At 46.0% G+C, this 27602-nt stretch overlaps 1 protein-coding gene across 1 annotated transcript in view; it reads right to left on the reverse strand.

The window, feature by feature from the left end:
• The window catches only part of adcy2b (adenylate cyclase 2b (brain)), a 905909-nt gene that overhangs the window by 42647 nt on the left and 835660 nt on the right, over positions 1 to 27602 (reverse strand). The window contains exons 19-21 of the mRNA XM_078539078.1: positions 25127 to 25311; positions 24120 to 24204; positions 13094 to 13252 (exon numbers count right to left, since the gene is read on the reverse strand). Coding sequence (XP_078395204.1) covers positions 13094 to 13252; positions 24120 to 24204; positions 25127 to 25311 — 429 coding nt within the window. The remainder of the gene's footprint in view (positions 1 to 13093; positions 13253 to 24119; positions 24205 to 25126; positions 25312 to 27602) is intronic.

Raw genomic sequence — 27602 nt, forward strand, 5'->3', positions numbered from 1 at the left:
AGCCATCGCCCAAATTGACATCCTGGCTGCTTCCCACCCAGCCTCAATTTTGAGGTTGGTGGGAAGATTCAGTGGCAGGGGAAGCTCGTAGGTCACACTGCTCAGGCCTTGGGTGGGAAAGGGGGCGGGGGGCACATCCCTCAAGGACCCCCTTTTCACATTGTGCACTCCATCCACAAGGACTGCACCCCACCTCAATGGGTATTCCTGCCCTCCCGGTCTCTCCATGAAGACCCCACCCCCTCTCCCAAATCCCCTGGGGCATCACCTCCCCTTCTCTCCTCTCCTGCTGCAAGATGCCCCGCACCCCCCAGGCCAAATTACCTGATGGTGGACTCTGTGGCTTAGGATGGAATTTTCTGTGCCCGTTGGCGGCGAGCATGTTTGACGGCTCAAGTGGACAATATGGCGAGAAGGGCAGAAATTGGTTTAATGATGTCCTGAAACCCTTTGCAATTGTCCACAATGTTTGTAATTGTTTGCAACGGCGGGCCACATTTTCCACCGTTGGACATCGGGAACTTCATTGTAATACCCCTGCATATCATTAAAAGCCCAGCCCGCAGGAATCATCCCCCCAGGCTGGATCATATGAGCATGTCAGCGTGATTGTACACTGATGTGTTTCACATCTGTACATAAGTGACGTGCACCTGGTGAGCTGCACTTCGCTTGGGGCTTCACTGTTGTTTGCCTACCTTGCTTCGGGCAGCACTCGCAGTCATCAGCACCAGGCTTCGCAGACAGCACCACATCACTTTTAGGGGGGCTCAGGAACAGATCTCTACCTACCAGATCAGCCATAAGACAGGCGTGGCTTTTCGACGGTTGCAGGGCTAGGGCTTGCTTGGGCAAGGAAGGGTAGTGGCCTCAGGCAGTGGAAGAGACTGCAGGGCGAAGGCTGTACAGGGGAAGGGGTATCACAGGGTGTCTGTGGGGACACACATTGATCTGTGCAAGTGTCCTCAAGATGGTGAGGGCTGAGGAGGTAGTCTCCAGAGGAGATGAGGCCAGATGGAGATGTGAGGGTGCGTGTGCGAGAGTGAGTGTTGATGTCCTTTGAGCTGCCAGTGAGTGAGATGCCAGCGAATGTGTGATAGGCTTATGCGTGTGTGAGTTTAGAGTGATGGGTTGTTGCCATCCCCTGGCTGCATGGTTGAGATCATTTATCCTCCTTCTGCATTGGATGGCCAACCTTTTCTGTGCAGCATTGCCACTACCATCGCCTACCAAGCTGGAGTGGTGAGATTGCTGGACCTCCTGTGGCCAGAGCCCATAGAGGACAACACAGTGGGCCTCCACTCATCCAAAAGGCATCCCAGCGACATATCACTAAATGGGGCGGCTGCAGTCTTCTTGCCTTTCAGGGCCATGTCTTCTATGCAGCAGTCCTGGGCTGGAAGCACTGAGAGGTGTGTGCGCGTGGATACACTTTAAATATGGTGCCCGGCGTGAGTGAGCGGCAAGGTGACGGCGTGGCGAGCAAATGAAAGTCCGCCATCCATCGAAATGGCTTGTTTCCTGGGAATGCATGATTAATGAGGTGGGATTGGGTCAATGCGGCGTGAAAAGCCGCCATTGCGGCTGGCGGATAAAACGTTCTTTTTCCCACCCGCTACCGTACTTAGTGCAAACCTGGGACAATTCTGCTCTTAGAATCTGGGGACTGCTTGTAGTCCCAGTCCTGGCTACTACTCCACTGGCCCTGCTGGGACTACAGAGCTGCTGGCCAATCAAATTTTTTGGTAGCTCTCTGAGGCAGGACTTCCACCCTAGTGAGAATGGAAGTCCCGTTTCCAGTCAATTAAAGCTCCTCGGAGTGTTAAATGGCTGTGGGGCTGGGTAAGAATGCGTTTCTCACTGACTCTTCACATGGTGGAGCGGGAAAGAATCCTGCCCTCCAAGTGTTTGGTACTTTCTATAGTTGTTTAATGTTCCAAAAGTCTATATGGAATGAACGGTCTGACGGGCGCTAAAGGACTTTTTGCTGAATTCAAGGTCTTGCACAAATGGGTTGCTCCCAAATGTGGACACAGCATGGAATACAGCATGGCTTGGAGAATGACTAGATGCCACAGCGAGCAGGGCAAGTGGCTGGGTGACAGAGGAGGTGAAGCAACGAGAAAAAGAGCTCTTCGCAGGGGGGCCATATCTGGACAGGGTGATGGGGAGCAATTCTCTGAAGTGATTATGGTTTGGTAATGCACCTCCCCTTTAAGCAACTAGGCTTTAAGCAGTGCTAGCCATGCACAATATTGCTCCTCACATAGCTTGCCTCGTTCCCCCCCAACCCCCACAATGCACCCTCCCAGCTGATGTGTTCAGCTGATCAACAGTGCAATTAGCTCCGGCTGGATGCAGCCACCATTGAAATCGGTAAGTAGCAAAAAGTTGGCGTGTTGCCTGCATCTCAATCAATGGGCATGGGCTAACTTCACATTACGATCCTCAAGCCGGTTTTTGGGGGCTATGGAAAATATCCCCCTCTCAAAACTCCAATAGGTGGCCAGCCACTCTCAGAATTCAAGATGGTGTTTGTCCACACACATAGTGCTGCCATTTACAGGAAGGTTCAAAGACATCTCTCAACCTGTTTGTTTGTATCTGACTAAGATGTCAAGCTCATCAAATAGAATGGAATGATAACTGAGCAGATTAATGTTAGGAAATTGCTTTTAGGATTAGTGAAGCAGATTTTCCTTCTCTTGTTGCTGAATGCATTGAATAGTCTAGGCAGTGCATAGAGGAAAATTGGGGAAAACTGGGCAGGCTCACAAGGCAGCCTGTCAGCCTGATGGGCTCCATTTTGGGCAAGTCATCCTCCCTGTTCAATTTTCCTCTATGCACAGTGCCCAGGCAATCTAATGTATTCATGTGCAGCAACAGGAAAATATAGCCCAGTGTCTTTAAAGTGACACAAAAACAGAAAATGCTGGGAAAACTCAGCAGGTCTGACAGCATCTATGGAGAGAGAAGTAGGGTTGATGTTTCGAGTCCGTATGACTCTTCTTCTGAAGAAGTAATAAGTCCACCAAGACTTTAAAGATTTTTTTAAAAACTAAAATTAAAATATTTATTAACAAAAGAAAGGATTTCAAGCACACACATAGGTCTACACTATAATAACTCCTAAAATTCCTAATTAACCTTACTCCCAGTTACATCCCTTTAAGGTAACGGTCCAAAAATACATTTTTAGATTTTAAACAGATCCAGCAAATTAACACAATACCCTGGACAGTGGAATTCAAAATGGCTTTCTCTAGCTTCGGTTTCTGCAGACAGCAGCTTTATGTACAAATTATGGAGGCTTCTCACACTTCTGTTAGATCTTACAATGCCTTCTCCTGACACATAGCCTCATTCTCCTTTATACATGTTTCTCCCTTTTTAATATGTAAATTCCATTGTTTCTATATGTCTTTGGAACTTTACCTTCCTTATAATATATACCTTTTCATGTTGCCACTACTCTCATTAACCTCTTTCAAATTCAAATCCCCCTTCACCTATCTAAAAATGCAAATTCCCTTTACACCTTACATGCTAAGACCCCAACCATCTTTACTCATTAGCATATTAAAGACACTTCTACACCTTACTTCTTTTGATAACTTCAACTTGCAGTCTGCTTGGCTACAAAATATAATTAAATCGCACACATAGACAGAAAAACACAACACCCCACAAATCAACTTTACAATAAACCAGATAAATATTATGAAAATGATTATACTCATGACAATAATATGCAAAAATGTCTGATAGGACTATAAACTAGACAACTAGACTGACTGTAAAATTTCACTTTCTTTCTGCTTTTCCACAAGAAATATGAAGTTTTCTGGTAAAGCCAGTACTGGTGGGAATCCTTCAGACCAACATCATGATAGACCATAAGACATAGGAGCGGAAATTAGGCCATTTGGCCCATCGAGTCTGCTCCGCCATTCAATCATGGCTGATAAGTTTCTCAACCCCATTCTCCCGCCTTCTCCCCATAACCTTTGATCCCCTTACCAATCAAGAACCTATCTATCTCACTCTTAAATACACTCAATGACCTGGCCTCCACAGCCTTCTGTGGCAATGAATTCCATAGATTCACCACTCTCTGGCTAAAGAGGTTTCTCCTCATCTCTGTTCTAAAAGGTCTTCCCTTTACTCTGAGGCTGTGCCCCCGGGTCCTAGTCTCTCCTACTAATGGAAACATCTTCCCCATGTCCACTCTATCCAGGCCTTTCAGTATTCTGTAAGTTTCAATCAGATCCCCCCTCATCCTTCTAAACTCCATCGAGTATAGACCCAGAATCCTCAAACTTTCGTCATATGTTAAGCCTTTCATTCCTGGGATCGTTCTTGTGAACCTCCTCTGGACCCTCTCCAGGGCCAGCACATCCTTCCTGAGATACGGGGCCCAAAATTGCTCACAATATTCTAAATGTGGTCTGACCAGAGCCTTATAAAGCCTCAGCAGCACATCCCTGCTTTTATATTCTAGTCCTCTCGAAATAAATGCCAACATTGCATTTGCCTTCCTAACTACCGACTCAATCTGCAAGTTAACCTTAAGAGAATCCTGGACTATGACTCCCAAGTCCCTTTGCACTCCAGATTTCTGATTTCTCTCCCCATTTAGAAAATAGTTTATGCCTCTATTCTTCCTACCAAGTGCATGACCTCATACTTGCCCACGTTGTATTCCATTTGCCACTTCTTTGCCCATTCTTCTAACCTGTCAAAATCCTTCTGCAGCCTCCCTGCCTCCTCAATACTACCTGTCCCTCCACCTATCTTTGTATGATCTGCAAACTTAGCCAGGATGCCCTCAGTTCCTTCATCGAGATCATTAATGTATAAAGTGAAAAGTTGTGGTCCCAACACTGACCCCTGCGGAACTCCACTAGTCACTGGCCGCCATCCTGAGAAGGACCCCCTTATCCTCACTCTCTGCCTCCTGCCAGACAGCCAATCTTCTATCCATGCTAGTACCTTGCCTCTAACACCATGGGCTCTTATCTTACTGAGCAGCCTCCTGTGCGGCACCTTGTCAAAGGCCTTCTGGAAGTCCAAGTAGATAACATTCATTGGCTCTCCTTTGTCTAACCTACTCGTTATCTCCTCAAAGAATTCTAACAGATTTGTCAGGCATGATCTCCCCTTGATGAAACCATGCTGACTTTACTTCCAAGTATTCTGAAATCTCATCCTTAATAATGGACTCTAAAATCTTACCAACGACCGAGGTCAGGCTAATCGGCCTGTAACTTCCCGTCTTTTGCCTCACTCCCTTCTTAAACAGGGGGGGTTACATTAGCAATTTTCCAGTCCTCTGGGACCTTCCCTGACTCCAGTGATTCCTGAAAGATCACTACTAACGCCTCCATTATCTCTTCAGCTATCTCCTTCAGAACTCTGGGGTGTAATCCATCTGGCCCAGGTGATTTATACATCTTCAGACCTTTCAGTTTTTCGAGCACCTTCTCCTTGGTAATGGCCACCATACTCACCTCTGCCCCCCGACTCTTTTGAACTTTGCGGATGTTACTCGTGTCTTCCACCGTGAAGACTGACGCAAAGTACCTATTCAGTTCCTCCGCCATTTCTTTGTTCCCCACTACTACTTGTCCAGCGTCATTTTCCAGCGGCCCAATGTCCACTTTTGCCTCTCTCTTACCCTTTATATATCTAAAAAAACTCTTGCAATCTTCTTTTATATTACTGGCTAGTTTACCTTCATATTTAATCTTCTCCCTCCTTATTTTTTTTTTAGTTGTCCTCTGTTGGTCTTTGTAGGCTTCCCAATCCCCTGGTTTCCCACTGTTCTTCGCCGCATTGTATGCTTTCTCTTTAGCTTTTATGCTGTCCCTGACTTCCCTTGTCAGCCATGGTTGCCTTGTCCTCCCTTTAGCATGCTTTTTCTTCCTAGGGATGAATTTTTGCTGTGTCTCCCAAATTACTCCCAGAAACTCCTGCCATTGCTGTTCCACTGTCTTTACTGCTAGGCTCATCTCCCAGTCAATTCTGGCCAGCTCCTCCCTCATGCCTCTGTAGTTGCCTTTATTCAACTGTAATACCGTTACTTCTGATTCCAGCTTTTTCCTCTCAAATTGCAGGGTAAATTCTATCATATTATGGTCACTTCCTCCTAAGGGTTCCTTCACCTTAAGCTCCCTTATCAAATTTGCCTCATTACACATCACTAAATCTAGAATTGCCTGTTCCCTTGTGGGCTCCACCACAAGCTGCTCCAAAAGCCATCTCGTAGATATTCTACAAATTCCTTTTCTTGGGATCCACTACCAACCTGATTTTCCCAGTCTACCTGCATATTGAAATCCCCCATGATCACTGTAACCTTGCCTTTCTTACACGCCTTTTCTATCTCCTGGTGTATCTTGTGCCCCACATCCTGACTACTGTTCGGAGGCCTGTACATAACTCCCATTATGGTTTTTTTACCTTTGCGGTTCCTCAACTCTACCCACACAGATTCTACATCATCTGACCCAAGTCATTTCTTGCTATCGATTTAATTTCATTTCTTACTAACAAAGCAACCCCACCCCCTCTGCCAACCTGCCTATCTTTTTGATAGTATGTATATCCTTGGATATTTAGCTCCCAGTCCTGATCCCCTTGCAGCCATGTCTCCGTGATGCCCACCACATCATACCTGCCAATTTCAATCTGCGCCACAAGCTCATTTACCTTATTTCGTATACTGCGTGCATTCAGATACAACACCTTCAGTCCTGTACTTCCCATCCCCTTTCTCATTGTCATCCCTTTATCTGATGTGCTTGAAGTTAGATTCCTAGCCCTTTTCAAACACTGTGTCCTATTTTGTGTTCTGGGGACTTTAATAGCCTCTCCTGGGCTCTCCTTTCTTTTCAGTTTTTTCATAATTTTCCATGAAGTTGAATCCACCCCCCTACACACTAACCTGCTGCTTTGTTTCCCATTAGTCATACTTCTTGGAGTTTTACCCCTCCCTCACCACCCCCCCCCCCCCCCCACTTTCTAGTTTAAAGTCCTGTTGACCACCCTATTTACCCTTTTCGCTAGAACATTGGTCCCAGATTGGTTCAGGTGGAGACCATCCCAACGGTACAGATCCCTCCTGTTCCAATACTGATGCCAGTGCCCCACGAAATGGAATTCCTCTTTCCCACACCACTCCTTTAGCCACGTGTTTACGTCCCTTATTCTCACGTCCCTATGCCAATTTGCACGTGGCTCGGGTAGTAATCCGGAGATTATAACCCTTGAGGACCTGTTCTTTAATTGTTTCAGAATACAGTACTAAATAGTACATCGAAATATATGGATTAAAGGAACTTCATTACCTCATTGCATAGTTGTTGATTAACAAATATAAGTATAGCTTGTCCTGAAAATTCAGGTCATTGTCTGTCATTTTGGTCAGAGTAAAGTGTTTGTGCTAGACTAGTCTTAACTACAGCTACTTGCTTTTAGTACAGTGCAAAATTCCACAATGCTTCAGAAGCTGGTTTTAATTTTATACATGCAGAAGTTTTAGAATAAAATTGCAGGAGTTGTGGCTGGTGAAAGCAATAATCACCTTGTTGTTATGGTAAGGTGTCTTTGCAAGACAGTATTGCCAATCAAAAAGGTGCATAAAACTGGATTGACAAGGCATGGGGTGTCACACTTCATGACCTGCCTGCACTCCTTGGTATTGAGGTAAGTAGCATGCACACTAGGTGCAGCATGTTCATTTACTTGATTGTAACATTGGCCTGAGTGGGGCCCATGTGATGGCTGCTTGAGTGCTCAGCAGTGTGCGTTGATAGTGTGTGATGCAGTCAGTCTGCTTATCCCAAAGGATGGCTATTCCTCTTAAAGGGAAGCTGCACTGAATCATGGAAGGCTGCTGCTAAATTCTACTGCTGCAATTTTAAACAAGAAAAATGGAACACTTGCAGGTTCACAGGTGAGGCGCCTGAGGCCTTAGTGTTGGAGATGGACAGAAGGAGAGAGGCCATTTTTCCATGGAAAAGCCAGGACACCCTCAAGGACAACCCTTGGAAGGGAGTGGGAGCAGGTGAAGAGGGAGGTCAATGCAAGTAGTATGATCCCAAGGACCTAGCAGCAGTGCCACAAGAAGTGTAATGACCTCATGTGGGTGTTCAATATCAGGGAATGCATCATCATGTGGAATCTCCTATTCATTGCACCACCCAGCTCTCACACTGCTCAATGATCCATACTTTCAGCACTCACCCAGCAGCACTTCCTGCCACACGGGACTCACACCTAACATTCAGATACTCCATCTCACCCTCACACACATTCTATTGATGCCAGTTTCACCCTGACCTCTTGTTGCCTCCACGTACCTCTAGTTATTCAATTCTGGTTGGCACATCGCCCAGAGTAGAACTAGTGGGGACAAGGACGCCTGTATCTCTTCAGCCCTCCAGGGGAGATGGCTCATGGGACCGTTGCATCCAGAATCACTGAGATCATTGAGAATGTTCCTGCCCTATGCCTCTTCCCAACTCCCAGTTTATCCTTATCCTTTCATCTGGCATGATGTGCAAGCTGCTGATAGTGTGACCATGGATCCTTTGCTTTCCACTCCACCCCCTTTGTCTCACCTCAACCTTCCTCTCTCTGACTGTCTGCTTTCAGATGAACTGCCGCCTACCTAACTACAGGACATCCGGGAGGAAGAAAGAGAGCAACACCTTAGTACTGATGAAGAAGCCCAGACACCTGATCTGACACTCAGGGTGGAATTTTCCGTGCCCGTTGACCTCAGGCGTCATGGCAGGCATGAGTGGACAATATGGCGGGAAGGCCAAAAATCGGTTTCACGACATTGCGAAACCAGTTTGTGATTGTCCCTTCCACCCATCAATGATGGGCTACCTATCCCACCGCTGGACGTCGGGAACTTCATTTTAACACATCTGCAGATCATTATAAGCCCTGCTTGCAGGAATCACCCTCTCCGCCACCATGCTGGATCATCCGGGCATGACGGCATGATTCCACGCCGATGTGTTTCACAACTTGGCGAGCTGCACTTCACTCGGGACTGTGAAGCTAGTTTGCATACCTTACTTCGGGCAGCATTCACAGTCATCAGCGCTAGGCTACACAGGCAGCACCACATCACATTTAGGGGGCTCACAGGCAAGCCTCTTTCAGCTTTCGTTGAAGCTTTTCAATGGCTGCAGGGCTATGGCTTGCTTGGTGAAAGGGGAGAAGTGGCCTCAGGCAGGGGAAGAGGCTGCAGAGCCAGGGCATTTCTGGGGGAAGGAGGGTATCCCACGGTGTGTGTGGGGGACACATGTTGATCTGTACAAGTGGCCTCAAGATGGTGAGGGCTGAGGAGGGAGTCTCCAGGGGAGATGAGGCCAGAAGGAGATGTGAGGGTGTGTGAGAGTGTGATTGGTGATGTCCCTTGAGCTGGCAGTGAGTGAGATGCCAGTGAATGCATGATGGCCTTGTGAATGTGTGAGTTTAGAGTGATAAGATGGTTGGCTTACCCTGGCGGCACGGATGAGATCACTCATTCTCTTTCTGCGCTGGATGGCGAATCTCTTCCGTGCTGTATTGGCACTGACCACCACTGCCACTGCCTCCGAAGCCAGAGTGGTGACACTGATGGCCCTCCTGCAGCCAGAGCGGGGGTAGAGGACATCACGGCAGGCTCCAACGGTGTCCAGGAGGCATCACTAAATTGGGGTGCTGCAGTCTTCTTGCCTTTCTTCTGTGCAGAAGTCCTGGGCTGGAAGCACTGAGAGGCGTGCGTGCGGCTGCACTTTAAATATGGTGCCCGGCGTGAGGAAACGGCGAGGTGATGGTGTGGAGCCCGCCCATCAGTGAAATGGCACATTTCCCAGGAAGCAATGATTACTGAAGCAGGAATGGGACGATACGGTGTGAAAACCCATCATTGCGGCCAGCGGTAAAACGTCCTTTTTCTCGCCCGCTTCCACACTTAGTGCAAATCTGGGACGATTCCGCCTTCAGTCATCAGTTCAACTACTGGCACTCCATGTAACTTAAGAATTACTGGGCACAAATGGGCTGTGGTTAGACCAGAGGCTAATGATACTTGTGTGCCAGCTTGCGTGCAGGGTGTAATTTCTGGTTTGCCAGACACCCTCCTGCCCTGGAGGAGCCCAGCTCTATCTTGGCAGAGGGTATTGTACACACCACTCTCCACACTTTCTGTTCCATCTCCCTGTGATGTTGTAGATTCAGAGATGCTGCAACTGTAGCCCTCATATCTGTTGTAGTCTTTGGGTGGAATCTTGCGCTGCTCCTGGTAGCGGAAGCAAAGTGGGTGGGGCAACTTAATTGAGCGGGAGGCCAAAAATCAGCTTCCCATGGTGGGATGAACTTTTGTAATTAAGTTCAGGGAAGTTTGAAGGCGTGACAAGCTTCCTGATGGAGTGGGCCAGGAAGCACATTTGAATGTATCTGAATATCATGCATGCTCATTAAAAGGTCAGCTCACCAGAATTAAGTTCCCCTTCCCAAATAAGTTATCGGCAAGTGAGCAATACATGCCCTCAGATTTACAACTGCAGATAAGTGCTGTGCTGCACATAAGATAGTCAACTTGCTGGAGTTGGAGTGAGTAGCCACTGTTTTTGGGGACCGTTGTTTATTGAGGCGATGATGGTAGCAGTCTAAGGGGTTCAGGGAGGGAGGCTGGCTGAGATAGAGAGGGAGTCTGGGGCAGGGAGGTTGCCAGGGAGGGAAGATGAGGGTGCAGGGACGTGGGAGGGAGGGAAGGACCTTGCATGTCGGGTGTGGCGGTCCTGTGAATCGGTTGGGGGGAGTTTCTGGGCAGGAATGGTGGGACAGAGGTGGTCCTAAAGGGCGGGGTTGGTGCTGTCTACGTTGGGGTCCTGGAGGTTGAATGGAGGATACAGCAGTGGAAGGAACAGTCACAGTGAGATGGGGCAGTGGTATGCGGTGTGCTGGCAGGCTCAGGGTCATGGTCGGGCAGCGGATGGTCTCATTTCGGGGGGTGGTGGGTCACAGAAACGGATGAAACAGGTGGCACAGATAATGGGAGGGGTGAGAGTCAGGGTGGCATGGGGACAGTAATAGGTGTAGGCTCAGTGGGGACAGAAGGCATGTGAAGGGTGATGGTTATAGGCTCCAGAATAATAGGGGGAGGTTCAAGGGTAACAAAGGGCAGAGTGGATTGAGTGGGTCAAGGGTGATGGGTGTTGGTGGGTGACAGGAGGAGGGTAAAAGATGGTGGAACATGTCTGGAAAATTACATGCACCGTTTTCCCAAGGCTTTCCTTCACAACAAAGTTTCTCTGTACGTGTGAATCCTCAAAGTGGGAGGAGGGTCTTTTCAGGTTGATGAAGTTAAAGGTGAGCACAATTGGTCAAATAAAGGGATACCCTAATCATCATGAATCATCTGCATGAGAACCATACTCAGATGTGTTCTCCTCTCTATGCTGAAGCCCACAAGGCAGCTGGTTTGCTCCCTGGCTCATGGGTCTCATAACATCGAGATCACAGCAGGGTCAGGTGCTGCAGTAAAGTCTGCGCTGAAGGACAACTCAAGTTGACCAAGACAGGGAGGGGTGGGGGGGCTGTCAGGAAATCGAGAGGGAGAGAGAGAGGGGGAGGGAGGGAGGTGGGGGTTGGCTCCCCTGTGCCCAGGGAGGTGGGGAGAGGCTGACAGCAATATACTGATTTAGAACCTCGAGGGTCCCAGATAGATGGTCATGCCTGATAAGGGGGTGGGTGGTACATCTATGATGGCAAGACAAGTGCCTCTTCAATGCGTCTCAAGGTTGATGGAGAGAAGCACAATAGTATTTGAAGGAGGGTCTGCAGACATGGCTTTCATTACTCCAATCAATGCTGCAGTTTCCATGCACATTTGATGAATGAATGAAAGAAGATCTCATCTGTGGCCCTCCAGAATGGGCTTCACCATGGTGGGGTGCGGGGAGGCCAGGGGTACATCAGTGCTAGTACAGGGTTTCCAATTGGCTGAAATGCTCAGGGCTGGAAGGACAGCTTCAAAGAATATGCTGACTAGATGGGTCACTCCAATTTGTTCACAGATCATCTCAGGCATACATAATGCTGGCTACAGGCAACTCCACAATTCTACTAGCTGTGGTCCAGCTGAGGAGGAAGCAGTGGGGACGTTGACTTCCCGCCCACTGTGCCGCAAGATTTGTTGTGCTCCTCACGCATGCGTATCTAAAGAGCTGACTAGTGCAAGATCGCACATGCCCAGCCATCCCGTCCCGAGAGGAAATGACTCTCACTTCTGCTCCCGCTTACCAATTTATACTCCGGACTAGAAGATTCCACCCTTTGTGTGGACAGGTCACGAAATCCTCTGCCCTCCCTATGAGAATGCAGCACACCCCCTGCCAAATCCAGCAACTCACCACAACACCTCCAAAAACACTCCAGAGACTTTGCAATAGCAGAAGTTTGTGTAAATCAACTTACTACAAGTTGGATGTTTGGCTCTTTAAATAATGCTAGTGGCGGGTATCTCTTGCACCTTTATGCATGTTCTTTTGTGAGTGACAAGCATGGACCTGCGTGGTACAGGTTTGTAAATCCTACGTCAAATCAGCTGGTATGGTTGTTTGATATATGACCTGGGCAGTTGGTAAACTTCCAGCACACCCTTGGGACGCCATGTGAGTCCCCTTCTCAGCACGGGACACTGTGCAGATCATGCCAGAATTGGTTGGAGGGACTTAAAACCTCACTTAGAGGACCTCCAAATTCTGTTGCATCTGAATTTTGTGCTCTACTTTTTTTGCCCTCTCATTTTCTCGACTTACTTTTGTTGAACCTTGCTGCAGAAAAAAAAACAAAGAAATAATTTTTCACATATGACCCTGGATATTGTCAGTGTAACGAATCGCTGTGAAGTTTGATCAAGTCTTCACCAGCACAGGACAGCCAAAAGATCCAACTGGGATGTTAGTGGTCTGCATAGTTTAGTTCCATTTCATATATTTATCCATTGAGCCAGCCACCTTTGATTTTATCTAGTACATAAACACATGCAAGAAATATTTTTTTGTAAGTCTGAAGAAACACTTACTTCATTTTTCCAGTTTTGAGCCAAGAAATGTTCAGCTACGTGAGCAGGAAGCACATTTTCCAACAACACTCTGTTGAGGTTTTCCATGGTTTCTATCTCCTCACATTCTCTTTTAAATTTGTTCTTCCACAGGAAATCTAACCTACAGTAATATTCATTCTGTTACAAGAGGACACAAAGGTAAAGAAACAATAGACAACTTATCATCTGACCAAATTACATATGATATTAAAAAGATTCTAAGGCAAATTGAATGCATGTTAACACACATCAGTTAATAATATGAAAGCACTGATTGTATTAGGTCAATGATAGATGCCACAGTGAAACCCATGTCTTTACAGCATATAAGCAGGATGATGCCTTACGGCGAATGGCTGTCACTTATTTTGTTTGGCTGAAACAGGCACAATGTATGTACATGTCCTTTTGGCCTACAAAGAACAGGGCCCTGTGTATTAATATATGTAGCTTCCAGTACATGCAAATGTGCCACACTGTGAGCCCAACTGATAATCTTAAATTGGTTGTAAGCATAATTCTTAGCACACTAAGGATTATTTAGCAAATGTTGTCCAATCGCGGAATCACATCTAATGTTGGATGCTGTGTTTTGAGTTTTGTAAGCACAGGCTGGTTGGGTACGATCTGTACCCTGCCCGTTGCGAACAGTGGCTGGGACATACCCTTTGATAAACAAAATAAGTGACAGCCATTCACTGACGCATTCCTCAGGGCAGTGCCTTGACCAATCAGGGTCAAGCTGCCTGGCTTAAATTTCAGACAATGCTTGGCAGTTAACTGCGAGTCACCATCATTGGTGCATTCTCCAATCAGCACTCTTTTCACATACAGTATAAATTATTGTTTTCCCCTTATTCTTGAGTGTCCTGATGAGTGCTTAGACATGTCTCTTTTTTCAGCAATACTAAAGGCAAATAAGATTTTTTGAATAGTTTTTTGAAAGAAGAGAAGTGAGGCAGAGGAAACTGGGTGGGTAAAGAGTCCTAGAGGGCTGTAGCACAGAGTGAGAAATTATCTAATGCCTGACAAGGCATGAATTGGCAGCATTATTCCAATGTATGCACCAAGAGGTTGGTTTAAAATCCTCAGGCCTCATTATTGTTGTGGGGTATTAGGGACCATTCAGTAGGTCTTAATGAAGTCTTCAAAGTCTTAAGTAGGTTAACTGTATGTATTTATTAACTACAAGAACTATGTACATATATACAGTAAGAGGGTTCAAGCTAGGAGCTGTCCCCATACTTGCTTATGCACACAGCTCACTGCAACACTAAACTAACGCTAGGTGTGGATCATGTGTTCTTTTACATCACCCTGTGGGTGGTACTGTACTTATCCCACATTAACCCACTATGTGCCAGGCTACATCTCTACCCAAACCTTTAACCAGTGCATTTCAAGTTATTCTAGTTTATCTCATGTATTTACATTATTATTACTACCCCATCTGCCCCTTTCAAGTCTCTGAGTTCATAGTTTCAATTGGTCTGGAGGCCTTATAATCTTTCCATATCTCATTCATACTACTCTTCGTGGAATGGTAGGCTCTGTTGTTGCAGGTAAATTCTGATGATTTGGAGGTTGTCCTAGCATCTGGGATCTTTCCATCCTCGTTTTCCATTCCTTTGTATTGAATCACTCTTTGTCGACTCAGCAATTGTGATTTTAGGTGGTTGTTGTTCCCTCCTGTTTCTTGTGGGATGTACAAATGTTGTGCTTGTCATTACAACAAAAGTCAATATCTGTTCAACTTAAAATATGGCCCAATAGTTCCACCAATGTGGTTTAGAGTCTAAAGCTGACTGGAGTTTGAGTCAACTATCCTTCTTTCTTCAGAGGGTCAAGATTCAATTTTTGCCAGTAAGGGAAAGGGGGTAGGAGGTAATTCATACAGGAGGGAAATCCAAACTCAGCAGAAAGATTTGAACTTAGTGTTGAGCTCAAACAGATTCTATTTTGGCTATTTCAAGGGCTTTAACCCACAGCGTGGGAGTTACAAATTGATGGAAGAGATGTAGATGCTCTTGAAGGGCGGATAAGGTCTGTTTAAGTATCATGATCTGAAGTTTTTAAAACAACTGCTCTTTAAACATTAATAAAAAAGTCTGAAGCTGTCACTGAGAGTTAGAAAAAACCCTCTACTGGACTGTTTTGATTGTCAGGCCATCAGTCGTAGGTTAAAAATACAATAGCATCTGGTTGTACAGTTTAATGAGTGGGAGTTTTATTCACAATCAAGTGTATATAAGTGGGAGCTGTGTTAGATTGTTAGGAGTTATTTTTTATTTCTACATGGTTCCTGAGGTCTGCCCATGAGGGATACTGGTGTATGGCTACAGAGGTGTCATGTGGGCTATGAGAGGACATGGGGGAGTTGGTGGGTGGGTGGGAGGAGTGAGGGGATAAGGGCTAGGGCTAGGGGGCCTAACAGCTTTTAAAACAACTGTGACAAAGTCCCACAGAATCAAAGTGGGCCTTCTAACCTGCCCACCTCAACACTCGCCCACTCCCATGGATGCCTATACTCTGCTTCTAGGGTTGGTGGGCCTGATTCTCCCCTGTCTCCCTAGGATGAAAATAGCTCATACTGGGATACTTTTTACTGAGTCATGTCCAGTGAATTGAGAAATTTTCTGACTTGAACTACCCACCTCGGCAGTGAAAATTCAGCCCATAGTGTTCCATTTGGCAACATAACCAACAACAGGAACAATCTGATCAATGAAGGTTAGAATTAAGACAATGGGCAGAATTTTCCATTCTGGAGACTAAGTGCAGTGGCAGGTCGGAAAGTCAGCATGATTCCCACTGGGCGGTGGGTCACATTAATCCATGCAACCTTCTGTTTTCAGCTCATTAATTATACATCAATGAGGAGCTCGTTGAACCTTCTGGTGGGGCGGGCAGGGATTTGTCCACCTCCCCGTTACCCTAGGGCCGAAGGTCCTGGCGCATATTTAAATGGCACCCGCCCAGCCATTCACTCACTACAGGCCAGGGGTGTTGTTTTGTTCTGGTTCTCAATAGCACCCAAAAGCACCAAACTCTCCGCTCCACCGTTCAGCGAGGCATCCCTGGGGATTCTCCTCCAGGCTGTCTAGGAAAGGCGGGAGGTCCTCTTTCCTCAGGATGGGAGCTGGAGGTCCTCCCACCTGACCATATTGAGCTGGGAGGAGGTCGCAAGGGAGGTCAGCACCTGTGGCCAACAAAAATGGACCACCCTGCAGTACAGGAAAAGAATGATTCGCTCTGCCAGGGTAAGTGAAACTTCTATTCACTCCAAACTCACACTCTCAAAGACAGTCGAAGGGTTAGGGTCCACAGGGATATCACACTCTACCAGCAAATGGGATATCAGCATTGTTTGTTTGCCAGCCACTTTCAGCTCGAAATCTCATGTAAGTTCTTGCACCAATGGCATCTTAATCCCTTACTGGGAAGGGTTCGGCATACACAACAGGCATGCGTGCTTCTGAACTGTCCTTTCATCCATAGTGCTCACAGTCAATCCATCTGTCTTTATGCAGGACAAGATTGCCTGCAATCAGAAGAGAGAGCGCAAAAACCAGAGGGGGACCCCAGAGTTGAGGACACTCCCCACCCATGAGGAACAGGAGGCAGAGCTCGCTGGAGGGGATAGAAATCGTTCTTGCATGGAAGGCGAGATCGGCCTCCTCCAACAAGTCAGTGAGGATCCACTCAGTATACATGTGGACAATGATTGTGCCTAGTGACCTTTAATGTTGGAGCCTGCCTAATTCTCTATTCTATCTACCAGCAAGAAAAGATGAAGGCTGTCTTCAAGCAAGCGCCTCAGCCCCAGCCCCAGCCCCAGCCCCAGACCCAGCCCCAGCCCCAGCCCAGGTGAGGATACTGAACACCCATCTGATGAAGATCCATCACTGCATTCACCTGCACCCTCCACCAGCGCAAATACATGCACCTTGGTGGGGCCTAGTTCTAGAGTTGGCTCAGGTTCACAATCTGGTGAACACCTCACTGACACAGATTCACAGCACGAGGACTCAGAGGACTGCTGGAGACCAGGATCCTGCTGATTCCAAATCTGATGATCAGCCTCTGGTATCAGCCCTGAGAGAAATGTTGGAGATGCAGAGACAGGGGAACATCAGGCAGAGTTGTCAGGGGCCGTCACCAGACTGGAATGAAGGATGCATGAGTCTGTCCATGTTCTGTCTGCTGTCATGGCGCCGGCATGCAAGCACATTTAAGTCTCCATGGGAAAGATGAAAGCTGCCTTGGAGACCCAAGTCCAGCAGTTCCTGCCAGATTTGCACTCAGATCTGCATACCTTCACTCTAACCATGGATGAATTTCAGCAATGGCGAGGCGAGAGGGGGATGCGGCACTTCAACCTTCTTCCAGGTGCCACTTCTCCTCAAGGAGTCATGGATGGGCCCTTGGACACTCAAAGGGAGGAGCAGAAACACCAGCCAGGCACCCCAGGGGCATTTGCCCAGGACACTACAAGGGTGTCCTGCCTCTCCAAATCCTCTCTGCCAGGGACCCCAGCAACTCCAACATGACAGGCTGAGGAGTGTGCACCTGCCCCTCAACAGGAGATCCTTAGCAGGCCAAGGGCCTCCAGGTTTTGAGCCACCAGAGGACACCCACCTAAGTCATCGCAGACAACAGGGCATAGCGGTTATCAAGCTGTCTCCACCTCTGCTGCAGCTGTCAGGGATGCAGCTAGATGTAGAGGTAGGGTTAGAAAAATTAAGAAGTTTTGAATGCACAATGGTGGCATGAGTATTCATTCACTGTATATACTCTTCACTATTATATATATAGTTTGCATTTATCCCTCCCCAAGTCTCAAGTATTCAATGGTTAATCGATGTGACGCATTCATTCAAGGGTCCAAAATGTACGCCCCTCAATTATCTCCCATCTGGATTTGCAGTTCCATTAACTCTCATTCAATCTCATCACAATGATTAGTCTTTTTTTCCATATCTGCAAAATTACCAAAGGCACTTCATATGTGAAAATGATGGCTGGACATTATCTGGCCTCAGGAGAATTGCTCATAAAGGTTAGTGATTATCCTGATGCTGACGCACTGAAGTCTGTAGTTTGCGAATGCAACAACTGTTTGTCATGACCAGTTTTGGAATCTTATCTCCCAAGTGTACTTTGTGGTGGTGTTTATTTTGTGACAGTGAGTTTTTGGGAAAAGTAGTATCCGTCATCGAGCACCATAACCTTTCAGGCCTCCCTGCAGTGTTTCTTTGTCTCCGCGTTTAAGGCTGAATGTTATTCCTTTCTTGTTCCGTCACCCCATGCATGACAGTGAACAATTGAAGTAGCTTCCATTCAGTGACATTAGAAACGTCTGCTAGAGGGGAATGAGTGTGTGCTGTCAGATGTGTTCTCAGCCTGATGAAGCCGTCGAATAACCTGTGAGGTTCTTACTTTGCTCCTAAATGGCTGCCTAGCGGTGCTCTATGGATCTTTATTTAAAGTCATAGTACACAACTCAATATGGAATTCATTGCATGACTGTGCACTCATTAACTTAGGGCAGACCACAAGACCATAAGACATAGGAGCAGAAATTAGGCCATTTGGCCCATCGAGTCTGCTCTGCCATTCAATCATGGCTGATAAGTTTCTCAACCCCATTCTCCCGCCTTCTCCCCATAACCTTTGATCCCCTTACCAATCAAGAACCTATCTATCTCACTCTTAAATACACTCAATGACCTGGCCTCCACAGCCTTCTATGGCAATGAATTCCATAGATTCACCACTCTCTGGCTAAAGAGGTTTCTCCTCATCTCTGTTCTAAAAGGTCTTCCCTTTACTCTGAGGCTGTGCCCTTGGGTCCCAGTCTCTCCTACTAATGGAAACATCTTCCCCACATCCACTCTATCCAGGTCTTTCAGTATTCTGTAAGTTTCAATCAGATCCCCCCTCATCCTTCTAAACTCCATCAAGTATAGACTCAGAGTCCTCAAACTTTCGTCATATGTTAAGCCTTTCATTCCTGGGATCATTCTCGTGAACCTCCTCTGGACCCTCTCCAGCGCCAGCACATCCTTCCTGAGATACGGAGCCCAAAATTGCTCACAATATTAGGGTAGATAGAAAGGATTGGCCTTTGTGAGATGGACAATGTTGAGAACTGTAAAGCTATGAAAGCGATGCTTTGGCACATCTCCTGAGTGCTCTGCAGAATCAATGAAGGGAGGAAGTTGTTAATGACTGCTGTGTCAATACTGACTGGGCCACATCTCTCCAAAATGCCAAGACAATGCAGGACAAAGGGTGGAATCTTCCCAGATTTGCATTAAGTGTGGTAGCGGGCTGGAAAAATCACAGCGGGTTTTCGTGCCATATCGACCCAATCCAGCACCATTAATCATGCATTCTCGGGAAACACACCATTTCGTTGGTTGGAGGCCACTGATTCACCTGCCACACCATCACCTCGCCACTTCCTCATGTCGGGTGCCATATTTAAAGTGCAGCCACGCACACATCTCTCAGTGCTTCTTGCCCAGGACTGCTGCGCAGAAGACATGGCCCCAAAAGGCAAGAAGACTGCAGCGCCCTGATTCAGTGTCGCATCCCTGGAACGCCTTCTGGACACTGTTGGAGTGCCGCCACTCCAGCTTGGGAGGCAGTGGCAGTGGCAGTGGTGATCAATGCCAATGCTGCATAGAAGAGATTAGCCATCCAATGCAGAAAGAGGATGAATGTTCTCATCTGAGCCGCCAGCGTAAGGCAACCATCTCATCACTCTAAACTCACACATTCAGAAGGCCATCATATTCGCTGGCAACTCACTCACTGCCAACTCATGGGCATCAGCACCCACTCTCTCACACACATACCCTTATATCGCTATCTGGCCTCCTCTCCTCTCCTCTCCTCCTCAGCCCTGACCCTTGAGGCCACTGGCACAGATCAACATGTGGCCCCACATACTCCCTGGGGCACCCCCTTTCCCTAGTAATGCTCTAGCTTTGCAGCCTCTTCCCTTGCCTGAGGACACTTCCCTTTCCCCAAGCAAGCCATAGCCCTGCAGCCATTGAAAAGCCTCGTGAGAAGAGACCTGCCCTTGATCCCCCATGAAAGTGATGTGGTGCTGCCTGTGAAGCCTGGCGCTGATGACCACCAGTGCTGCCCGAAGCAAGGTAGGCAAACAAGTCTCAAAGTCCCGAGCAAAGTGCAGCTCGCCAGGTGCATGTTACTTATGTTCTGTTCTGAAACATGGCTACATGATGTGCCCAGATGATTCAGTGTGGAGGGATGATTACGGTGAGCTGGGCTTATAATGATATGCAGATGTTTTACAATAAAGTTCCCGACGTGTGGCAGTGGGAAATGCGGCCTGCCATTGATGGGTGGAGTGGACAATTGCAAACTGGTTTCACAACGTCATGAAACTGATGTTTGGCCTTTCCGCCATATTGCATGCTCATGCCCGCCATGACGTCCCACATCAGCGGGCATGGAAAATTCCACGCATAGATTTGGCAGTCTTCTGGCAAATGCAGGGTCGTGAGTGTTTGTAAATAATCAAACAATGGTCCTGCTGAACCACTCTCTGAGGACAATGCTAAAATAACTCACAGCTTTAGGTGACTGTTGTAGAGTAACAGGTCACTGCATCCTGATGTCTGAAGGCATATTGGGGCTCAGTAGCAAGCTGATACCTCTGCATTATTCATCCTTGAGAGCTGATGTTTGAAGAGATGGAGCTGTCCAGATGTTGAGATGGCCAAGCACTAACCATTGATGAATGTTTTTCCTGTTAGTGCTGCCTTGCTTAGCTGATGTCATAATGTCATGGGTGCATCCATGTGTGCAATGGTGTTTCAGCCGCTTGAAGGCTGCCATGCCACTGCCTTGGTGACACCATGGTTCAAGGGCTGTACTATGTGCAGTTGATTAAGGAGATATGCTAGTGGAGTGTTAATCACATTCCACAGCTGCCACAGGTTCCCTAAGCTACTCCGCATTCCAAGGATGACCCCATCGTTAGGGAGGAAGGTGACTTATGCTGCATCCATTGTCATTGTGAGGTTGTTGACCTTTCCTCATATGTTGGCACTGGCAATCAAGTTTTGTTGTGTCCCCTGAATCAAAGCCTGAAGAGAATTTCGATCATAAAATTGTCTTCACCTTAATAATTTTGAAATGTTGTAGCTGTGAGGTTGCGGCGGATATTTCTGCCGCGTCCTTCCTGTGCAACAGCATCCTCAAGTGGCTTGTCTGAATCCTCGCCCTCTTCAGATTCATCCACTTCCAAGTCCTCCTCATTGAAGGAGACGTCCAGCTCCTGAATGTCTCCCTTTAGCAACACGTCTCCCCTTTGCAGTGCAAGGTCGTGCAGGGCGCAGCAAACAGCGATGATACAGGACACACTCTAAGGACCTGAAAGGTCCAAACATCAAAAATGCATCTTTAAGAAGCTAATAGTTTGCTCCATTAAGGACCTTGTGGTGGAACGTGCAGCATCGTATCTCTCCTCAGATTCCTCAGATGCACTCTGCGGCTGATGAATGCGCAACCGAGCAGCCAACTTATCACCGAGGAGCCAACCCTCTAAGCGCTGAGGTCCCTCAAATATCTCTGGCACCTGGAGTGGCTCAAAATGTAAGAGTCATGTGAGTTCCCTGGGTACCTAACACAAACATGCTAGATCTGTTCTCTGTGATCATAAATGTGCTGGATGTTCAGAGAGTGAAATCCTTTTCGATTAATAAATCTCACTGGCCATTGCCAGGGAGCTCTCAAGGCCTCACATGTGCAGTCGATGGTGCCCTACATTTGCAGGAAGCCTGAAATACCACAGTTCTGGTAGCCTGCCTTGCTTCAGCCACACACAACAGCATGTAATAGTGAGCTTTGCGTGTTGACGATTGTGATATTCTGCAAAGGTCCCCAGTGAAGCGCTGGAAGGACCCCCAGGCAAAACAAAGTTCAGTGCAATGGTAATCTTCAGAGCAACTGGCATTGGATGTCTTCCAAGTCCATGTAGCTTGAGTTCCTCATGGAGTATGTGGCAAATATGAGTTATCACATCCCTAGACAAGCAAAGGCACCTGCGGCACATCCTTTTGCTCATCTCCATGTATGAGCTTCGTCTGCTGTAGACCCTTGGTTGTGCCAAATACCTTCATGGATTTGGCCCCTCCTCGTCAGCCTTCGGGAGTTCCTGGGGCCCCGTTGGCTCTTGGTCCTCAAGGCTCTTGATCCTCTGTGCGATGGTCATCCCTGAGCTGTGTCAATTTGGCGAAGGGCCCTTCTTCTCTTCATTCTATCCATAGCTATCAACAAGTGGGGGTACATGCAGCCTGCATTCTCCACTCCTCCTTGTATCTGTGAACAGATACAGTTGAGCAATCAATGGTAGTTCCTGTTGAATGATCTCCCTCCATATACAAGGCTGGAATACAGTCTCTGGGTCTTGACTTGCCCTCAGTTTGTACATGGCACCATCCTGGAGGATGACAGGTGGCTGAGATTTCCCCTCAGACGTGACTGAATATTCACAATGGGGGTCTTAATTAGGGTCAAAAGACCCATGTGCTATAACTCACAGTCAGGCTTCTGGCAGTTGTCCTCAAGTTGCCTGGACAATAACTATCGAGACCCAATCTTTGCACTTACATCATTACTGCAAACAGGGTGCCTTGAATGCCATGACCAGAACACTGGGAACATTAAGGCTTGTAGGGTCCATGCTACCTCTATGCTGCGGCCGTGGCCCTTGATTGTTTGACCCTACATCCATTCTCGCATGCCTCTGTAAGGGTCAGATGCCAATTTGTAACATATGGACCGCAGCCCCTAAGCTTAATGGATTCTTGCCTAAATGTACAACATTAGAAAAGGAGCCAAGCTCGTTCATTGTGCATTCGACCCTCGAGTCCAGCAGTCAGCTGAGCCATGCTCTGCATGGTTTGAGCAGGAGCTTTATAGGATGCCCCTTCAATCAGCCAAAAGTTGCTGTGCTGAACTCCTCCCACACGCCCAGTGATCCCTCTCTGACCGATTTTTTTCTACCTTGTTTTCTAAACTGCATCATTCTCAGGTGAATGTGAAAAGTCTGCTGCCTTTTGTGCATGAGACCAGCTTCCAACCCCTATCACCTGCCAAGTTCCTCCCATCCTCGTCCATACTCACCTCCTACTAATTCCCATTCCCCTTGTCACTATCCAGCCTCCCGTTACCTTCGGCCGCACCATTGTTCATGTGGATATTCCTGTTCTCTCCCCTTAACTTTTTAATGTTGATGTCCCCATGCTGATTGTCAACCTGACCCCTCACTTTCTCGAGGCCACATGGAACCTTTTCTTTTTGGACTCCCCCATGACACCATCCAATACTCCCCCTTGACTTTTCATTTACCGACTTACAGGATCCAGATGCCTCCCCTGAACATTACTGTGCCCTCTGCCTCACAATATCATGATTAGGAAACCCCGGACCAAATGCCTTAGGTGACTGACCATGCCCTGCACACCACACTGTGATCGACTGTCACTGCCCAGAGAGGCCTTCCCCTACCCAAGACCGGGACGGAGGCATGTGTGCTACGCAGAGCCCTCTAACATGGCCCTAACAGCTCCAGGACAGTCTCTTCAATATGCCCCCAATAGCTTTGCCACAGCCCCAGGACAGTCTCTTCAATATGTGGTTCCCAACATAGGTCAGCAGGAAACAATGAAAAACAGTTTATACGATAATATACAGAATGTGGCTAAAGCCAAAAGAGTTGAAACTTGGGTACCACTAAAACAATTATCAAATGGTGGCAAGCTGCTCAGGAAAATACTACTCCCTGTATTAATCACCTGAATGTCAACAAAATCAAAGGTGTCCATATCATTGAACTCTGTTTGTTACTATAGTTTTAATTTAATAGTCTTTAAACCTATTTTTGTACATCTCTACAGTTTAGCTCTTTCTGTCTGTTTTGCTTTTATCTTAAAAGAATCAAATGTTTAGAGAATGTTTTCCTCACCTGTCTAGCCAGGACAAGAAGTGTGATGAAGAAAATAAAAAGAGAAATTACGCCCATTGTCTTCAGATCCTTCAGCACACCAGGTCTAACAAAGAAGTAGAAAATATAATTCTTAATACATTAAATCAATACTAGCATAAAATTCTGGCACCAGATCAGTGTATAGCTGTTACAAATAGCAGTGATCAACACTTCTTTGAGTTATTGATCTTCAAACAATATTTATTCAATTTATATGTATATATATATCTATAAAACATATATATATATATATATAGACTTCCTTTTTGCCTCATGTTCATTTTCTTCCAGTTTTTAAATGTAATATTTATTGCAAGTTGTAAAATTTCTATCTGTCTCTTTTCAAGTTATTGTGATAAACATAAAATGATTGAAAACATCATCAAAACTTTAATGTTTTTCATATTCACCGCAAAATATATTTATTTCAAGTTGTTCTAAACTTATTCCATCATATTCAATGTTTCAAAATATGTATAACTTCTTTGACATTTTAATTAAAAAAAAATTTTTTTCTTCAACTTTTTCTATCCATGAAATAATGTACATAATATGCATAATAATAGGATGCATAATTAGAGTTCTTTACTTCCTTGAAATAAAATAATGGTAGTAGGTTTAATTCCTTAATGGAGTAGAGGAAGCTAAAAGATGATTTAATATCTATTTAAAAAATTTTGACCAAGTGAATAGAACAAGGACAATAGAACAACTCTGGTTGAATATTCAATGACAAGGGGATTTTAAAAACAATCATTACCACAAGGCAGAGTTGAGGTAGCACTTCTAATGGAAAAGTGGATAAATATTTGAAGCAGAGAAAGGTGTAGGGTTTTGAGGAGAAACCAAGGCCGTTGAATTAGTTTTGGATTTCCCTAGCAAAGAGCTGGCAGACAAATGATGGACTACTTTGCAGTAAACTTCAATGCTGAATGATTCACACATATAACAGGAAAAACTCAACAGACAACTTGCAGAGAATTTACCTTTCCATCTTTACAGTTGTGTATAGCATTTTGCTATACTCATCAAAGAGTGAGGAATGGGTTTGCAGAAGAATTACATTGTAAACCACCACAGCAATCAGCATCATCACCATCTTCAGCTCGTAGTTTACTCGCAGGAACACAGAACACGACATCAATCCCAAAATACAGCTGTATAGAAAATACTGTGGTAGAAAAGTAACACATTGAAATCCTATTATAATGAGCTCTATTAAAAGTAATTTTCCTTAAAAGGTGGAAATCACACTGTATGCTTCTGATATAGTAAAAGGCCTCTTCAAGGAAGATGTCTCTAAAAGATCAAGATTGGCGCTGCAAGGCTAAGAATATTTGGATGTATTGCTAGCACAATCCAATATAAAATGAACAGCACCATAGTGTCCTTTTACAACTAGCATTGTGGCAACCCCAAGAAAAAAGGGAGATGCTGACAGAAGAAGAAGGAGAATGTGCTTTTACAAAACCTGAGTTAGAACTCACCTAGAAAATTGCCTCAAGTTATGATCCACTCACATGGTGGGTAACAGAGGCTCTGGAAAAGGTTCAGAGGGCTAGTAGATTGATCCCTCGTTTAAAAGTTCTTAGTTATGAAATGCCTAGAGAGATGGGCCATTGAACTCCAGAAAAGCATAGATTTCGAGCAGATATCCTACATGACAATGCTGATGACAATTCAAAGAAAAAAGTACTTTATTGACTGTGAAACACTTTGAGATGTCTAGTGGTCGTGAATGACACTATATAACTGGAAAGAAGTCTTCCTTTTTGTTTAGATTTGATGGTGGTATTTAAAATAATGGAAGAAGTACAATGTGTTTGGGTGAATAAATTATTTGAACTTGAAAAGTTAGAGAGAACCAGGCATCATGCATGTGAGTTATGTAACCATTGCACCAGATTAGGAGTAAGAGGTTCTTTTTGCAGAGAGGATCAAGCTACCTGCTTGTGCAGTGAGTGTGGATTCATTGCAAACATGCAAACAGTAGGTGGATGAGTTCTTGATTGGGGCTGACGTTGCTGTGTACAATGTGTAGGATGGATTGGATGATTTGTCTCATGGTCACTGTAATCTGGGGAATTGGTTTTGACTGCCTTTGGGAATAAGAGCGGAACTTACCAAAGTGCTTCCCAACTCCCCACCCTTGAATTGGCAGAGAGTTTTAAAAAATCTGTTTTTTTCTCTACTGAGCGGATTACCATAACTTCCAGTAGGTAAGAGTAATGAGGGTCAAGCTGCTTAATTGTCATGTGCCAACTGACTTTTTCTTGCCCATCAATTTTGTAATTTGGAATAAGCAGGACTTTGTTCTAAGAGAGGTTTTACTATGGATGTGCAGTAGAAACATATCTTTAAAAAAGAATTTAATAAATAAATTAAACTATACGACAAAGAATCAGAAATAAAATAGTTACTATTTTTGACTTGTGTTGTCAACATAAACAATTGAGTACTACCTAAAATGTTGAGGTTTCAAAAAATTTAATGTGCTTAATATGCAGGATTAAAATCAAAGGCAGCAGCAAGTTGACGATATTACTCTGATATTTCTGTACAACCCATCAGTTACCATCAGTTACCATCAGTTGGAGCTGCAAAATTAATATTGGCCCAATTTTTGCAATGATGGCAAGCCTCTCCAAAATTTCTAAGTCCTGCCACCGAACCCAGCATTTCCCATCTTCCCAGCAGCGGGACTGGAGTTGGGCCAGGGTTCGCACATGTGTGAATTGCGGAGGCAGCTGGCCATTTAAATCGCCAGCTGCCTCCCCTGAAGTGGGATTTTAGAAGCCCAGGAGTGTGAAATCTGGAGTATGCAGATTAGAACAGGTAAGAAGAGGTTTTAACTTGGTGGATTCATTTGGAGAGCCAAAGTACCCCTTGGAAATGTAAAGTACCACTTTGGATAGGGACCTGAGACACCTTTGGAGGAGGTAAGGCACCATTTAGCAGAGGTAATGCACCCTTTGAGATTGTTGAAAGTCATCATGATTATGCACTTTTTATGCACAAACTCATTGGAACTATGCAGTTGTGAAAGCTGTCCAGGAAGTGTCAAAGCTGGTCAAGAAATGTCCAAGGATACTAGGTGAGTAGGCCAGGAGGGGGTAAGGGCAAAGGGTTGTGGGTGGGAGGCATGGGTTGGCATGAGTTGGCACTAAGTTGGCATAGGGGTATGTGGACAGTGGGGGTGGCCAAGGGGCATGGGTTAGCAGAGGCAGTGTGAGGGGCCAAGGCAGTGAGTGGGAGGCATGGGTTGGCATTGGGGGTATGGGGACAATGGGAGTGGTGGGGGCATGTGTTGTTACAGAGGTGTGAAGGGCTATGAGGGGTGTGTGGGAGACATGGATTTTTGTAGGTTGGCATGAATGGGGCATGGGAAGTGGATGGGGGGGATGCGGGGTGAGGTCTCGAGGGATGTTTTTTGTTTTAGTTTTACTTTTTTATTTTTTTAAA

Source organism: Cetorhinus maximus, chromosome 3, assembly GCF_964194155.1.
Source record: "Cetorhinus maximus chromosome 3, sCetMax3.hap1.1, whole genome shotgun sequence".
NCBI classification, from domain to species: domain Eukaryota; kingdom Metazoa; phylum Chordata; class Chondrichthyes; order Lamniformes; family Cetorhinidae; genus Cetorhinus; species Cetorhinus maximus.